Genomic DNA, 15,933 nt, shown 5'->3' on the forward strand with positions numbered 1-15,933 from the left:
CCTGGTTTTTCCACCTCCTCTTCTTCTTCTTCTTCTTCCCCCTGCGATCGCAGACTTGCCACTCTTGCCAGACACCTGCTTCCAATGGATACTCACGGTGATTCCATTTCCGCCTCCCCAACCTCCGCTTTCCAGGCTGATTCTGTCTTCGCTCACGTCGTTCGTGCCCCCGAAGATCCTATCCTTGGGGTACTCTCTTCTTTTCTTTTCTTTTTGTTGATCGTTAGCTAATCAACTTTACTCTCTTCGAAAATTTGATCGAATGGCGTGTTTGGTGTTGTTTGACTTACGGAAATTTTAAGTTGCCTGAATTTTCATGTGCCTCTGATGATCAATATGTTTATCATATCGGACACGAGTTAGTGGCTTGTAATTGATGTTGGCTAGAGTTCTCTTATTACGGAAACAACGGCTCAAATCTATAACAGTTGTTCGCTGTTTGTTTTCTGAACCACTTCACCCATAGGGAGGTGGGAAATCTGTTTGTTGATTGACCGAAGGTATGATTGCTCATTTGATCCAATTGAAGGACCCGATCAGGTCGAACCTTCGGGTTTCTCTTTTGATTTCCCGGAAAATCAAGTCACGAACCTTGCTACGTTGTCTTTGATACATTAACAGAGTATTACATGTGAATGCTCATGCTGCACGGCATTTAATTTATTTAATTTAATGGGTTGTTGCGTGTTTTGATTGTCAATCCTTATTTAGTAACACACGGAATCTTTTGGCACTGACCCCACCTACGCTTTTATTCGAGGCTATTTTAAGATATTTATTTGTATATTTTTACTTATGGTGTTTATTTTCTGACTTCTTTTTCTGGCATGTTTTAAACTAGGTCACTCTAGCTTACAACAAAGATCCAAGTCCAGTTAAGTTGAATTTGGGTGTCGGTGCTTATCGAACTGAGGTGAGTGCTACTCTGTTCCAGTTCTGGTTATTAATTGTCTGTAAACAATTGGCACCGTGGGAATGGACAAGATAAATTTGATCTGGCTTGATATTGTTGATTTTTTATTTAGGACTGCGTGGGGATGATGGAACCCGAGCCAAATGAACATGAAATAATTCTGATATTGATTTAACTCAATAAAACATGATAGAGAATCCCATTGCAGCAACTTGTGCAAAATAGAGCCATACTAAGACAGAGAAATAGCAGAATAGAACTGCGGGAAAAGAAAAAAGGCAAGGAAAAGGAAAAAGGAACTCTCCCTAAGCTCTCTCCTCATACAAAGCCAAATTCTACTTTAGCCTCCTTCTCTCCTTCTACATTTGTAAATATTCCCGCCACCAGCCAACTCTATCCCTTCTCCACCTCTTGTCCTATGCAACAGCTAACTAATGCAGACCTTGGCCTGACAACTATAGGCTCATTAGGAGACCTGTAATTAAGAATTTCTGAATACATGGAGATGGCAAGTTTCACTTTATGCTTCAACTGTAGTGACTAACTTGGTTCAGCTATGCTATAACAGGAAGGAAAACCTCTTGTTTTGAATGTAGTGCGACGAGTAGAAGAACAACTGGTTAATGACAGGTTAGTGGGCATCTATACTTTTTTTTGTTTTCATTTGAACTGTATTATTTTTAATATTAAACTCTTAAGGGATTTTACTCTGTATCTCTTTCAGGTCACGCAACAAGGAATACCTTCCTATTGTTGGGTTGGTCGATTTCAATAAACTGAGTGCTAAACTCATTTTCGGTGCTGACAGGTTAAAAATATAACTTTCCCCTTTTATTTTATTCTAATTTATTTTTAAAAACATATCCTTAACGAACACATGTTTAACTTGAAAGATAATTTGTTGGCTTATTTTATTGGATGTAGCCCTGCTATCCAAGAGAACAGGGTAACCACTGTTCAATGCCTGTCTGGAACTGGTTCATTAAGAGTTGGAGGAGAATTTTTGGCTAGACATTATCATCAAGTATAATTCTTCATCCTCAACTTTCTTCCTCTAATTTTCCTTGAAAACTGATTACTATATAGTGCAAACTGCAAATTTACATATTTGACTTTCCGGTCTCTTTAGCGAACCATATACTTGCCCCAGCCAACTTGGGGGAACCACCCAAAGGTCTTCACTCTAGCAGGATTGTCAGTCAAAACCTATCGCTACTATGCTCCAGCAACACGGGGGCTTGACTTTCAAGGTCAGAAATTACATGTCATATCAGCTTATGAAGTGCTGGATCCTGATCTTTTTTGTATTTTTGTCAATGTGCATTGTGATTCTGGCTTTGCATGTTAAGTAATATTTTTCTATGTTTCTAACAGGACTCGTAGAGGATCTTGGTTCTGCCCCATCTGGATCTGTTGTTTTGCTACATGCCTGTGCCCATAACCCTACTGGTGTTGATCCGACCCCTGAACAATGGGAGCAGATTAGACAACTGATAAGATCAAAAGCTTTGTTACCTTTCTTTGATAGTGCTTATCAGGTAGGTCTCTTGAATGCAACAAATATTTCAGTGCTTCCTTCTTAATATGAAGAACTTCTTTGGAATGATGAGATAGTAGTCCATCAACCACCCAAAAATTAGGAAGCAAACCACAGAATTCAAGTTTCATAAACTAAATTCTTAGCATGATCCATGATAGACCTTGTCTGCAATATAGTTTTTATTTATTATGCTTTAAATATTTGATTATGTGTTTTTCAAGAAAAAAAATGTGTCTTTTAAGGCAATCATCTTTTGGTGCTACAGGGTTTTGCTAGTGGAAGTCTAGATGCAGATGCACAGTCTGTTCGTATTTTTGCTGCTGATGGGGGCGAATTACTAGTTGCCCAGAGCTATGCAAAGAACATGGGGTTGTATGGAGAACGTGTTGGCGCTCTAAGCATTGTAAGAGTTGAACTTTTGAGTGCAAATCATCTGATATGTGTTCCTCCCTCTTTAAAATGAGTTTTTTTCTCGTTAAATAATTTCTCCAGGAAAAAAGGTTCTGGTGTTTGCTTCAGAGAGCTGACTCATTTTTTTTTTTTTTTTTGTTTCTAAAATCTTAATTCAGGTCTGCAAATCAGCTGATGTTGCAAGTAGAGTTGAGAGCCAGCTGAAACTTGTGATCAGGCCGATGTACTCAAATCCTCCCATTCATGGTGCATCTATTGTAGCTGCCATTCTCAAGGATAGGTAATTAGTGATGATTCTTTTAGTTGCTTCGCTTGTTTATTAGAAGAGATAAATTTAGTTGTTTAGATTGCTTCTAATGGCTGTGCTTTGGTCCTTCCAGTGTATGTCAATTATATTTTAAGGTAGACTCAGTTTTTAAAAATAAATGTAAATTATGTTTATCTTATACTTATTGAAAGTGAATCTCATTGAAAACATCCCTTGCATGTGTTTAGTCATCATTGAATTTGATACATCTATTTTTATAAATTAAGTTTAATTAAGAATTAAGAAATTTTCCATTTAGTGCTGCTAGAATTGAGATGCTGGTATGTATTGCATTTTTGGGTAATATTTCCTGAAGCCTTTTGTTATGAAGACCCTTTTTATCTACATCTTTCAGGGACTTGTACCATGAGTGGAGTGTTGAGTTGAAGGGAATGGCTGACCGCATTATTGCAATGCGCCAACAACTTTTTGATGCTTTGCGTGCCCGAGGTCAGTTTTCTGATAGTCTCCCCCATACACAGTTCTCTTTAGTGGTTTCTGGGGCGGATCATTATCTTGGTGGTTACACCTGTCTTAAGTTTTTAAAATTTTTCTGGGTCTGCGCTCACCCATTGTGGATGTTGCTTATCGAAGTTTTATTTGGTTTTCCTTCAAAATTGAGCAGGTACTCCTGGTGACTGGAGTCACATTATTAAGCAGATTGGAATGTTCACTTTCACGGGATTAAATGCAGAGCAAGTTTCCTTCATGAACAAAGAGTACCATATATACATGACATCTGATGGGTACGTTGCTGTAGACTCTCTAGACTTCTGGGGAGCTCTCGTTATGCTCCAGCAGCAATCATATCCAAAATATGAGTTGATGTCCCAGTGTTTTTCATAGGATCGAAACAATATGAATATCTTTCATTATTGATAAACGTTATCTCTTACTAACGCATGAGTTGGGAAAATCGTTGCGGGAGTTATTTAGGTAGGATATATATATATGTATTTTTTTCAGATGATCCAATCAGTGTGTGTTGAATGTGCAGGAGAATTAGCATGGCTGGTCTGAGCTCCAAGACCGTCCCCCATTTGGCGGATGCAATACATGCAGCTGCAACTCGAGTGGCCTAGAATATGATTCCGATATGATCTTATTTCTTTCAATTCTCTGTTCCATTTTTAGAGAAATAGGATGAGCTATAAGGAGAGAAGGCAATAAAAAATCTATTTTGGATGGCAATAACACTCATCTGCCCGCTGTGGAGGTCTTCAATCTGTTTATCGTAACATCAACGACTATTTGTGGTTTAACTTGTTATGAGAATTTAGAACTCAGATCTACACATTTTATGTTTGAACGTTAAACCGCAATTTTGTTTATCAAAGCGTGCAAGGTAACTGTCATCCAAGTAGCCAAAATGCAGCAAATTTCAAGCCGCTTCGTTTATCTACTTGGGCACATATTACTTGCCAGGTGCAACACATATTACTTGCCAGGTGCAATAAAATAACGATAATGTGACGTTAGGAAATTGCTACGATTTTGCGTTTATCAAGCTTACGTGAGCAGAGGATTTGAAAGTTTTCCGGAGACAAAATAAGCCTCCAATTTGAATGCAATTTTAGTATTCAAATTGAGACGCTACTTCATGATTAAATGGCTAAATCCTTTTTCTAATAGACGTGAAGTTGAGAAAAACGGCTACAAATCATCGTGCGGAAGGAATTCTGATCACTTAGGCATGAAATCTCAGTTTGGATGTGAATGAACAAAACATCAGAGAGCTGCCCCAAATAAAGCCAGACAAGATTCAATTCTGACCCAATAAAATAGCCATATTAAAAAAACAGCTTCATGAAAAAAAGTTCATATTCCATTTCTAAAAATCAACAAACGGAAACAACTTGATGAATCTTATAAAATGACTAACATTTCATCTTCAACAGTGGATTACATTCCCGTATATATCTTGACGCGGATAGAAATGGCCTAATAGCTTGGGTTCTGATGGATCGAGCGAGAATCGTAGGATTTGGAGGAAGGTTTGCCATCGCGAACAGTAATATTTGGTTGATGAGAGTTTCTTCAACAGGAAGGTAGGTAATGTCTCGGACTCCATGGCTAAATAAATGTGCGCCGGTCCTCCAGTCAGACAATACGGGATTTGGCAAGAGTGTTCATGCAGAGTTTTGGGCGAGCTCGTTGGGATCGAAGATGGCTTCCTTGAAACGTACTAGTGGCTTGGATGCAGGCTAAGTTGGTTTGGTCATCTTCCCCTTATATTAAAAACTAAAATAAAATAACACTCATTCTTTCTTTACCTCGAATAAAAATCATTGAAAACACATTTCATATAACTTAAACCTAGATTCATTTCAACAATCGGGTTAGGATGGGAGGGGCTAAGCATCATTCCCTCGTCCGTGTGAACCTCCAGAGTTTGGTCAAGGCTGTGTCATTGTAACAAGCATCCCATACACGAGTAACTCACAGGTATCACTCGACAAGATCAGATAACATCCACTTTCAAGATGGGACGACTCGATTCAAGTTCACATGCACATGTACAATTAAGAGACACGGCACAAAGTGTATGGCAAGATATGATCATGTAATAAAGAATGCAAATTGCACATTTGCCTCCCTATCCTGAAGATGGCATAATCAATTTCCAGACATTACAAGAGAACCGCATGTAGAATAAATAATGCAGAGGAAGCAACTATATTTGTTACCTTTCATATCAGGTTAGATTTCCTTTCTATTTTTGCCCTGTTCACCTTGTTCACAAACTCATTGAGAAGCTTCTCCACACTCACACTTACTAACCTAATTATGAAGTATAAAACCAGATAACGGTGCTCCTCCAACCTGCTTTGAAAAGGGGAGAAAAATGCACAGCTCTGCGTGTAAATAACATTCATAACGTTTCGGTGTTGAAACCCAACTTGACCAACATTTATTGTAGTTTCCTTTAAATTGGACAAGGTCGTGTAAAAAATGATGGTTTTGTTCGCATAGGTGAATAACTTTCCTGTATTCCTGGCTCAGATAAAAATGATCCAAAACAAGTCAAAAGAATCACAGTTTCATAAACTTATCTTAGCCTCAGCTACGGGGCTCTGTCAAAGGGTTGTGTGTCATTGTAACAAACATCCCAAACAGCTTCCATGGCATCTTTGGCAGCCGCTTCGGAGCAATTAGGGTTTCCAGACACTGAAGCCCTAACTCTTCGTCTCACACATTCTTGTTCATGGCCACGTATCTTCAAATGACCTCGCAACAGTTCCCGTTTGTAATGACAATCACCACTTAGATGATTGGCTCGGATCTCGCTACAAGCATGGTGAGCACAATTATTCCAATCCAAGTTGGCAGCACGACACTCATCAAACGCATGAATCAGTTCATGAGCTATCACCTGGTTAACCTCATCTTGTAAATTTATTTTATTCACACACACTACTATCCCTTCACCGGGAATGTAACCGCCACTTCTGTTCACATCGCAATTTACAGCTCTGAAGAAATTGTTGCCCACAGGACAACCGGCTTTCTCCAAGCGTTCCCTCAAAAATTTCACCATCGGAGTTCGGAGGCTTTTCTGGATCATGGATTCGCATTCCTTCACGGTTTTTCCGCCGCCGTAAGCAGACGATGACGCCGCTTGCTCTTCCATGCTTCAGTTCAGAGGCGGGGAAACACCCTAGGCTGAGATTTCATTCAACGTGCGCCGTTAGTTTTAAATAAATCTACTTCCCTTGGGCCAACCTCATTTTTTCATAGAAAGTTTGGGCCAGCCTTTGTGACCTGCATCCGTTTATCTCGTCCGAATGGTGGGGAGAGACTTTTTTTTTCTTCACAAAAAATTGAATTAAAAAAGCACTTATTATCGAGAGACTTTTGGGAATATGTTTTCTGCAAAAACAAACTTCAAGGCTCCTCTGGTGGCCCAAATTCAAACAACTGGTCGGATTCCGACGGAAGCAACGCAAGGAATCTTTTCCCCCTTTCACCTCGTCTGATTCGATCCTCTAGATATTACTCCCTCCGTTCTTTATTATAAGAGACATTTGATGCTTATGGCATGTTCCTATATATAAGAGACACTTAAAAGTTGTCTCTACTTTTTTGTATTGATTTCCTATTTTATCCATATTTATTGTTTCCAACTCACACTCTCTCTCCCTTCTACTTTTCTTTTTTTTAATAATTTAATTGTTCTCTCTCATGCTCTCTCTCCTTATTAATGAGGGCATTTTTAGGAAAAAAATTATATTTTTTACACATTGATTGTTCTTAACTAATTTTAACTGCTTTTTTTATCAACGTAATTCGGTTATTTGTCTCTTATAATAAGAAACGGAGGAAGTAGTACATATACATAAAAAATAAATTAACAAAGTCACTTATTTATAATTCATAATTATAGCACTTATCTTAAACCTTGTGCAATTATAAAATATACGCCACGCTGTCTTTTAATATTCTTGGCACGGTCTAGCCTGCCAATACAAATCGAAGTTCAAGATTCAAAGAATTTTACCATAAATTTTATACCACAATTAGACGTAACCATGACACACAGCTCATGAATAATGCTTCTCTCTAGATTTTCTATCTTATATGTTTATTTTTATTGACTGCAACGAAAGAAATAATAAAATTTAACAAGATTAGCATTAGCATTCAAGCCAAGGGTAAACCAAAAACCAAACTAGAAGAGCACAACAGACCGTTATAATGGTTGCTTAACAAGGAATTGTAGTTGGTCACCTTCGACCACGAATAAACCAAGTTTAAAACCAGCGTTGAGCAAGGTTCTGTGTCAGGTATCGTCGTCATCAGGCACAGAGGTAAATCACTTTACCCCCCGCAAATCCCCCCTATTTTTCCCTCGCCTCAAACAGCACACACTACGAGCTCTCTTAATCCAGGTAGGCAGATTACTACCGTTTCAACTTCTAAAGTTTAGTTATTCAATCAATATCTTCATCTGTTGGGTGGCAGATTGGTCGCCAGTTAATTATATCCAATCAGCAATGCTTACATGAAATCGTCCTCCAGTTCCTGCAATGATTTACTGCCTGAAGCTATTTGTTTATTGGATGTCATATTTTCTGACACCATCAGACCTTTGTAGCTCCTTAGTTCTGCCTGCCTCTCCTTTTCCATTCTGTCCAATTCTTCCCGCCGTTTCTGTACAAAGAAACAGAAACATATGAGTTTACATTCGGTAAATCACATGTTCAACAAGTTTTCGCATTTAGGCAAGACAGTCTGCTGGGCATGCAGAACTAACTGGATGCCAAGAGAAAGGACATTTCACCAACTAAATGAATGCAAAATGAATTTCACATACTCTACAATCTGCAGCCCAAAGACAAATGTCACTAAGACATGTTTTAAGAATCATACCCGCAAGAAACCCTACAATACGGTCCTAGATTCTCAACACGTCACAAACATCTACTACTTAATATGGCAACTTAGCCAAGAATCACACTGAAAGCATTTTACCACATGTAGTTATTATGAAAAAACCGTCTTTATATTCAAGTTAAGCTCTAGTTACAGGTTGACTATTGAAATCTGAATATGACTGCAGATTATGCTGTGTATAGAAATTGGGAATCTGACAGCAATACTTGGCTGTACTATTACCAAAACAGCGATCCTACCAAACTCACCTTTTCCCTCAGCTGTTGTTTCCTTTCTGCTCTTTCAGCAGCATTAACTGCTTCTCGCTCAGCTGCAATACAGACAGCAAACACATATCATGAGTAATATACAGGCTTCACTAGGGCAAATATTGGAAAATATTCAATTTCAAGATCAGACAAGTCAAATCAAATTTACAAACATGTATAAATGAAATACCCAAATGGCAACTTAGACTACGGCTCAATATGATCATGTAATTCAACATGTAAATGGCATATTTACTCCCTAGCCTAAAAATAACATACTCAATTTCCAGCACTCAAATGTACAAAAGGTAACTTTATGCAGAATGATCATAAAAGGAAAGTGACTATGTTGATTACCTTTCAAATCAGGCTTCCTTTCCACTTTTGTTTTGTTCAACCTGTTCACAGTCTCATTGATCCGCTTCTCCACTCTCACAGTTCGAACCTAATTATTAAGTATAAAACCAGATAATGATCAATTATAAATGCATTCCAAGACACAAACTCCCTACCTTACGGCCTTGAGGATGAAAAATAGCAAATTCTCAGCATGTAAAAACATTCACCATTTTTGGGTTGTGAAAACCAACTTGACCAACATCCATTGAAGCAGTTTTCTTTAAATTGGACCAGGGAGTGTAAACAACATCAACATTGTTCACCTTATTTCCTGCCATGATTTCATTTTAAAACGAAAATGTAAGATCAAAACAAGAAGGGTCGTAAACACAAAAAGTTGTTTGACAAGAAAATACTGACATAAGAGGGTTAAAAGTTATGCATCCGTTTCTTTAAGCCTAATAACAGAGTTGCCGTCAATCTGACATTCAGTTATAACTTTTAGGGCGTGTAACTAAAGAAACCACAATGATCAATTATACTGAGGAATTGAAGAGCAGACGGTCAGCCCTTTTTCACCTTGAATTGAATTTGCTTTGACAAGCTGAGCACAGTCTTCCAGCAAACCTTCGCTTATATCATCAATAGTCTGACCTTTATGCAGTCTAACATAGACATGGGCGGAAGACATTTTATCCACATGGAACCTGCAAGGTATGGACAATCAGACCCTATCGTTATAGCTTCAAAATGGAGAAGTGAGTGGGGAAACTATCTGAACAAACCCTACATTGGAAGGGGAAAAAAAATAGTTGCCTGATAATATTATGCATTCATACTAATGTACCGTTCTTTTAAGTTGGAAAGTAATGAACCATTCAAGATAATATATTTATATATATATATGTTACAACTTACAAGTTCCAAATAACGGTATTGAAATCATAAAGAGAATTTGTCTTCAAATCCTTTGTTTTTTTTTCCCAAAAATTCTAAATTGATAAATAGCAAAGACATATTAAAATCAAAATAGAACAGCAGACAAATTAAAATAAAATACTGGAAAACAAGCAAACAAAGCTATACTTTTTCCGTAAGGTGAATTTGTAGATAAACCGCCGAGAAAATCAGGAAATCAAGCAGTAGTTCAGGCGATACAATTACGAATGTGTAAGCATCAAATGCGTCTTTTTATCAAAAAGAAACTGCAACCCCAAACCCTGTACGTTCGGTATTCAAGGTGCATACGGAGTTGTAAACATAATTGTCTCTGAATTCCAATACAAAAAAGCAAAGGCAGGAATGGATTACCAGATGTCTTCGGGGAAACCGTATCTGATAAGCTCCTCGTTCTCGTATTTGTCAAGACCCATGAAGATGGTGTAATCACCGGCTTCTGGGCGTGCTTTGAAGTAGAACACCATGGTGTTTCTTTGCTTTTACGCAGTCAAGAGGGGGAAGGAGGGAGCGATTGATCGATCGATCGATCGAGCAAGCGATAGAGTGTGTTAGGGTTCTGAGCTTGAGAGGGATAACCAGGCCCCCGTTACCAGTTTAAAAACGCAACAAATATAGGAAAAGGCCCCTCATTGTCAATTTCCCATTTATTTCCGATTTCCACTAAAAACAGTATGCCGAAAAGACAAATAGGGCATCCGGGTCAGTTCACACAGTGGTAAATGTTTATGGTGAATTTCTTAAAATCTTTTACCTCTCATAAAAAAATCGTTTTCCGACTCGCGGCAAATATATGAACGGCTCTTTCCCGAGTAGGCCAGTTTTTATGATGCAGTATTACTCTCTCGTTTTTTTATAATTTTAAGTATAAAATATATATTTTTCTGTATTTTTATATAATTTTTCAGTCTGGTCCAACAATTTTAAAAAATATATTTATAGTTTTTTATTTGTAAAATTATTAGTTTTAACTTTTAAATGATGATTTTTTGTAATAATTATAGTTGTTTTGAAAGTTAAATTTAGTAGCTTAGCATTTGAAAATATTTTATCAATACTCAATATCTCAATATCATTATTTTTTGTTAACAGTTTTAGGATTAAAGAAGTAAAAGTATATTTTTTAAAATTAATGAACTAAATTAAAACTTTATATAAAATTGAAATGCTAAAAGTATTTTTAGCCTAATTTTTATAGGCTTTCCCAGCTATAAGTTTTTACAAGTTATAGTAAAAAATATCTAAACATTTAATATATCTTTTATTTTTACTTCTAATTCATTATATGCACTTTTTTCCCCCAAATTCTCTCTTGCGCTTATCGTCTATAAAATAAGGATATATCTGAAAATATATATATTTTGCATTGCTATCATTTTTAAATAATTTTAATCTATTTCTTAATATGCATAACTAGGTATTTTTTAATTAATTTTTTCAGTTATCTGTACCTATAAAAAGCACCAGAGATAATATATAAAACAACAACAACAAGTTTTATCCCACTAGATGAGGTCGGAGCAGAGATAGTATATATTAAAATTAAAACTAGAATCTCATTGCAACGCACGGAAAATAAGGCAATTACAAGGAAAATCGAAATATTATGTATAATGTGTAGAGTAACAAAAATTAGAGGACTCGCCACACAAATTCATCATCATACAGCCAGGTGAACAAATCCTCACTGCAAGAATAATATGGAACTCGACATTAAAACTTTAGAAGCAACCGTGTGGTGAAGGCTCTAAAACAGAGCCAATTATCTATCTGCAGAAGTCGTCAAATCCCATGTAGTCACTCCGCTGAATCTTCTCAATCATGTCTGATATGCCAACCCCACCTACATAAACAAACAAAAGGTGGGTGGATCAGTCGTAGATAACAAGTTAAAACCTCGTAAGAAGCAAAAAATGCTATACTAAAGCCTAGTAACTTTTTTGCTGGACACTCACCCAATGCAATTGTACTAACAAATATGGTGAAGGCCACAACAAAGATAATCAGAGACGCCCTTCCAAATAATCTAACCAGCTTATCAATGATATATTGCCCTACGTATGCGGAAATGGCCGCCACAGTGGTCAGATACAGAGCTGCAAACAACAAAACACCAAATGGTCATTACATGTTACTTTCAGTTCTGCTGGACCGAAACAAATGACTAAAAAAGCAGTAACCGATGAATATTATTATTCAGAACTTTACCGTAAGGAACCGGAAAACGGTTCAAGAGGTAATACTGTACAACAGATATGGATGCAGAGAATGCCATTCCTAACGTGGCCGTGGCACTGGCTACCTGCAACACAATTTTTCAGCATAAACAACTTAACACACTTTGTGAATTCCGATGTAATGTCCTTGACATGTTCAAAAAGAAGGCAAGCTCACCTGAGGGGCGATTCCTAGTTCCATAAATAAAGGACCCATAACAAATCCACTACCTACGCCGAGAAGGCCACCGACGATTCCGGCGCACAGAGCACAAACAATGGCCAGAATCAGATGGTGCAATGGCAAACGAGTGCCTTGGTCTCCTTTGGAAGGGATAGCCCTCCATCCCTGATAGAGGCCTATTGCTTGGTATAGATACACTCCGAAAGAAACCGGCACCTGCAAAATATCACAAAATTAAAGTGATGATTCTTCATTTTAAGCTATGCCTCTCGTGTGCGTGTAGTATATGCTTGCCTGTAAAAAGTTTACAATCCAGAATGTGACTGAACAGGTAGCTGTGTGAGTCTGTGAAAAATATATGTTTGACCGTTAGTTCCAGAAATGTTCAAAGGAAAAGGGAGAGGACGTAGGGACAGAAGAAAGCGACCTTGGCAATCTGCAGGACAGCGTATGAGACCCAGACGAAGCAAAGAAGTCCGAACTCTTTCCAATAAATGTTGTCAATAATGGAGACCTGAATCAATAGTTCCATTCAATAAACAAAGGTCAAGATTTCTTTTTTCCAGAAGACAAAAAAACAGAGACTACTACGAGATATGTTAAGTCAATCACGATCGCTAATAGTTTCCCAACCTGAGCTCTTTCAACGTCCACCCCTGGCCCTGAAGGGAGAGAGCTGTACTCTGCTAACCCACTGGCCGTTTCTGCATAAAAACAGCAAAGCCCCAATCCAGTTCTTTTTCACTCTTAGATATAAATATAAGAATATAGTTGAGCATGCACTAAATATAAGAATATAATTGAGCATGCACTAAGTTAACTCTTTAATAAATACACGAACCAGCAGATTCCAAAAGCTTGGCGGTCTCCTGCAACTTTAAAAACAAGCGAAACAGCATTAAGTCGATATAGTAATTCAGTCCGGGATGGTTAACTTCCCAACCAGGGACTAGCTAAATGCAACAACCTAATCAGAACTGTAACTTCCAAGGAAAAGGATTCACTTGCGTGAAGGCGTGGTTAGATGTGAACCTTTTTTACTCTGGTTTCCTGTTTCCATGTATCAGCACCCTTGAAGAATGCCTTGATCGAGGTACCTGAAGGCGCCCAGATAGAAAACGAAGCATATGGATGTTGCCAAGCGGGGATATATTGAGTTAAAGCAAGTAACTAAACAGTAAACATCTGTCTGAACATTAATTACCTATGAAGATAATGATCAACAGAACAGTGATCATCCAATTCGCAAATACAACACTCAAACTGACTCCTATGCTAATCCCCAGCATGATTATGGGCAACATGAGCAGTACAAGATTATAGTCAATTAAGGGTATATCGAACGTGGGATGCCTCAGCTTCAAGTTGAAGTAAACAGTGGAGATGCCTGCCCCCGTGATCATACCTGCAGGATCATTTTGTAAGGATATAGATCTATCATAATGCCCAGTTACGTCACGAAGATAAATGCAGATTGAATCTTACATTTTGAAATGGCGGTTGCTGATTTTGGATCAAACCCAATGACCAGCATTAACATCGGAACAAATATGCCGCCGCCGCCAACACCGCCGACGCTCCCAAATGCTCCTCCCAAGGATCCAATCAACGTCCCAACAATAATTGGCCATCCAAATTTCATTTCCTGCATATTTAAGTGAGTAATCAAAGTTGACCTTAAAAGACACGACTTAGTAGCAGCAACATGCTTTCTATTACATGAGTCGTTAACCTTGAGGTTTTAGAGTGAGCTTGAGAGAAAACATGTCACGAGCTTAATGATAGCTATCTACTGAAACACAGCCTTCGTCCCGATAAAGATGAGGCGTCCTTAATTCGTGTATTCATGTTAGGAGAGTTTCTTTGATAGGACGGGGAGGTACAAGGAACTTACCGGCCAGACATGGTGATAACCAGAACGACCAGGGATCCATAAGAAATCCACGGCTTTGACCAGAAAATCAGAGAATGGGTCTGTTTGGTTCGAACCAGATGTGTCGCTTGGGACTCCTGCTTGAGCCGAAACAATAACTAAAGCTAGCAACAAAGGGAGGAAGACAGTGATGGACATGTTCTTGCAGACATGCCAGTCTGTTCTGATCCGAGCCATATTGAGAAGTAAGTGAGAGAAGCAGTTATACTCTGACTTCTTATATAAATCTAATCAACATCCATCATTATATTCCCGACTCTCGAGTCATATCAATGATCAATATATTATATAAAGTTACAGCCACGATCTCCTGGGGTTAAAAACATTTAAAAATTCTGGTCAAGAATGCACAATCACGTTACTCGTATTCTATATAATAATTAACTGCATCAAAGAAAATGCAATGCTGATTGGAATGGATCAAGGTCGATTCACGTAAATACTGAGCACAGAATAATTAGCCAGGAATAAAATCCAGTTAACTTATAATTTCATGCAGTTAGTGTGTGATTAGAAAAGAATGAGGAACAAGGATGAGCAATGATTAGGTTTATCTAAATAAGGTAGAAGCAAGTGACTGGTGGCCGTTCGTTTGGAGGATAGTTTTCCACGTCAGCAAATAATGGAGCTGAGCTTTGAAAGGCCGTGTCAAACTTGGCATCATTATGTGTGGGGGGGGGGGGGGAATTATTGAACCAGCTCACTGTCACTGAAGCGTTTGGTAACCTCTAGTCTGGTGGTTGGGTATATATGTGCATGTGCATGTCATCATGTCGGGGCCACTCCATTGATCAGTCCCATCCATCTCCCATTATGATCACGTGCATATATATACACACACACACGCTCACACACACATCCTATGGTGCAGAGATTATTGATCACACAATCCATGATCATATCAGCAGCAAATACCAACAGAATACATACAAAGGCATCATATAACACACACACACACACACCAACGCATACATACATCATCACTGGGATGAAATCGCAGCAAAGAGATTATTTACTTCTTTCACGTTTCATATATATATATAGAGACAGGCTCAAGTTACTTACTTCATTCTTCTTCTTTTTTGGCCAGAAAGTTATTTACTTCATTCACTCTTCATATATATCCAGATTTTGTCATTCATCTTTGATCCACTATCCAAGCAAAGCCTTAAATGGATCGGTATATATCTCGCGTCCGCATTCAGTGCCTGATGAGCAATCTGGGTCGTCCAAATCTAATCTGAACGGTCCAGATTTAATATTTTTAAATAATTATTTAAAAATAAAAAAGTATATTTTTAAAGAATGATAGTTAAGAGATTATCTTTATTTTTTATCATATACTTATTAAAATAATTATTTTAAAAAAATTAAAATCAAATTTGCACTGTCCAAATCTGATGAATATTATGTGCTTATCAAAACTGACGAGCACCCAATCCAAGTGTTATATATCTCACGTTGAGGGTTTCAAGTGGATATATATACGTG

At 37.9% G+C, this 15,933-nt stretch overlaps 4 protein-coding genes across 7 annotated transcripts; 1 reads left to right on the forward strand and 3 right to left on the reverse strand.

Annotated features, from left to right (window-relative positions):
* The first annotated feature begins 6 nt into the window (after nt 1-6).
* LOC114757388 (aspartate aminotransferase 1) lies at nt 7-4,501 on the forward strand. The gene is made up of 12 exons (XM_028946420.1): nt 7-189; nt 842-913; nt 1,482-1,543; nt 1,638-1,721; nt 1,838-1,937; nt 2,043-2,163; nt 2,288-2,451; nt 2,719-2,856; nt 3,023-3,144; nt 3,527-3,621; nt 3,797-3,917; nt 4,169-4,501. Exons 1-12 carry the CDS (start codon nt 85-87, stop codon nt 4,251-4,253), a joined length of 1,269 nt encoding a protein of 422 aa, XP_028802253.1. The 5' UTR covers nt 7-84; the 3' UTR covers nt 4,254-4,501.
* Nucleotides 4,502-6,059: 1,558 nt separating this feature from the next.
* On the reverse strand, nt 6,060-6,847 carry LOC114757387 (mitochondrial inner membrane protease atp23-like). Its single transcript, XM_028946419.1, has one exon. The coding sequence runs from the start codon at nt 6,800-6,802 to the stop codon at nt 6,236-6,238; it is 567 nt and encodes a 188-aa protein (XP_028802252.1). The 5' UTR covers nt 6,803-6,847; the 3' UTR covers nt 6,060-6,235.
* Nucleotides 6,848-7,769: 922 nt separating this feature from the next.
* On the reverse strand, nt 7,770-10,708 carry LOC114757385 (coiled-coil domain-containing protein 25-like). The gene is made up of 6 exons (XM_028946418.1): nt 10,464-10,708; nt 9,732-9,859; nt 9,380-9,483; nt 9,171-9,258; nt 8,814-8,875; nt 7,770-8,322 (listed from the first exon to the last, which is right to left on the reverse strand). The coding sequence occupies exons 1-6, from the start codon at nt 10,574-10,576 to the stop codon at nt 8,170-8,172; spliced, it is 648 nt and encodes a 215-aa protein (XP_028802251.1). The 5' UTR covers nt 10,577-10,708; the 3' UTR covers nt 7,770-8,169.
* Nucleotides 10,709-11,645: 937 nt separating this feature from the next.
* On the reverse strand, nt 11,646-14,710 carry LOC114757381 (sulfite exporter TauE/SafE family protein 3). 4 transcript variants are annotated; one of them, XM_028946411.1, is made up of 13 exons: nt 14,451-14,710; nt 14,404-14,420; nt 13,995-14,154; nt 13,714-13,914; nt 13,542-13,606; nt 13,351-13,384; nt 13,143-13,213; nt 12,937-13,023; nt 12,804-12,854; nt 12,504-12,725; nt 12,318-12,411; nt 12,065-12,205; nt 11,646-11,952 (listed from the first exon to the last, which is right to left on the reverse strand). In XM_028946411.1, exons 1-13 carry the CDS (start codon nt 14,617-14,619, stop codon nt 11,876-11,878), a joined length of 1,389 nt encoding a protein of 462 aa, XP_028802244.1. In that variant the 5' UTR covers nt 14,620-14,710; the 3' UTR covers nt 11,646-11,875. The 4 variants fall into 4 exon arrangements, with proteins under 4 accessions (XP_028802244.1, XP_028802245.1, XP_028802243.1 ...); XM_028946412.1 differs by having other exon boundaries at nt 12,504-12,554; nt 12,645-12,725; nt 14,404-14,710; XM_028946410.1 differs by having other exon boundaries at nt 13,351-13,378; nt 14,404-14,710.
* Between the last annotated feature and the right edge of the window lie 1,223 nt (nt 14,711-15,933).

The sequence above is a fragment of the Neltuma alba genome, unplaced genomic scaffold (assembly GCF_004799145.2).
Source record: "Neltuma alba isolate B1F8T4 unplaced genomic scaffold, ASM479914v2 tig00010593_pilon, whole genome shotgun sequence".
Classification (NCBI taxonomy): domain Eukaryota; kingdom Viridiplantae; phylum Streptophyta; class Magnoliopsida; order Fabales; family Fabaceae; genus Neltuma; species Neltuma alba.

Coding starts and splice junctions, on each gene's coding strand:
- LOC114757381 (XM_028946409.1), bottom strand. CDS start 14,619: ATGGCTCGGATCAGAACAGACTGGCATGTCTGCAAGAACATGTCCATC. Junction 13,385..13,541: donor AGGAAACCAGAGTAAAAAAG/GTTCACATCTAA, acceptor TTGTTTTTAAAG/TTGCAGGAGACCGCCAAGCT. Junction 11,953..12,064: donor TGTTAGTACAATTGCATTGG/GTGAGTGTCCAG, acceptor TTGTTTATGTAG/GTGGGGTTGGCATATCAGAC.
- LOC114757387 (XM_028946419.1), bottom strand. CDS start 6,802: ATGGAAGAGCAAGCGGCGTCATCGTCTGCTTACGGCGGCGGAAAAACC.
- LOC114757385 (XM_028946418.1), bottom strand. CDS start 10,576: ATGGTGTTCTACTTCAAAGCACGCCCAGAAGCCGGTGATTACACCATC. Junction 9,484..9,731: donor CAAAGCAAATTCAATTCAAG/GTGAAAAAGGGC, acceptor AAATCATGGCAG/GAAATAAGGTGAACAATGTT. Junction 8,323..8,813: donor AACAACAGCTGAGGGAAAAG/GTGAGTTTGGTA, acceptor TTCTTTGTACAG/AAACGGCGGGAAGAATTGGA.
- LOC114757388 (XM_028946420.1), top strand. CDS start 85: ATGGATACTCACGGTGATTCCATTTCCGCCTCCCCAACCTCCGCTTTC. Junction 1,544..1,637: donor GAACAACTGGTTAATGACAG/GTTAGTGGGCAT, acceptor TATCTCTTTCAG/GTCACGCAACAAGGAATACC. Junction 3,918..4,168: donor ATATACATGACATCTGATGG/GTACGTTGCTGT, acceptor TTGAATGTGCAG/GAGAATTAGCATGGCTGGTC.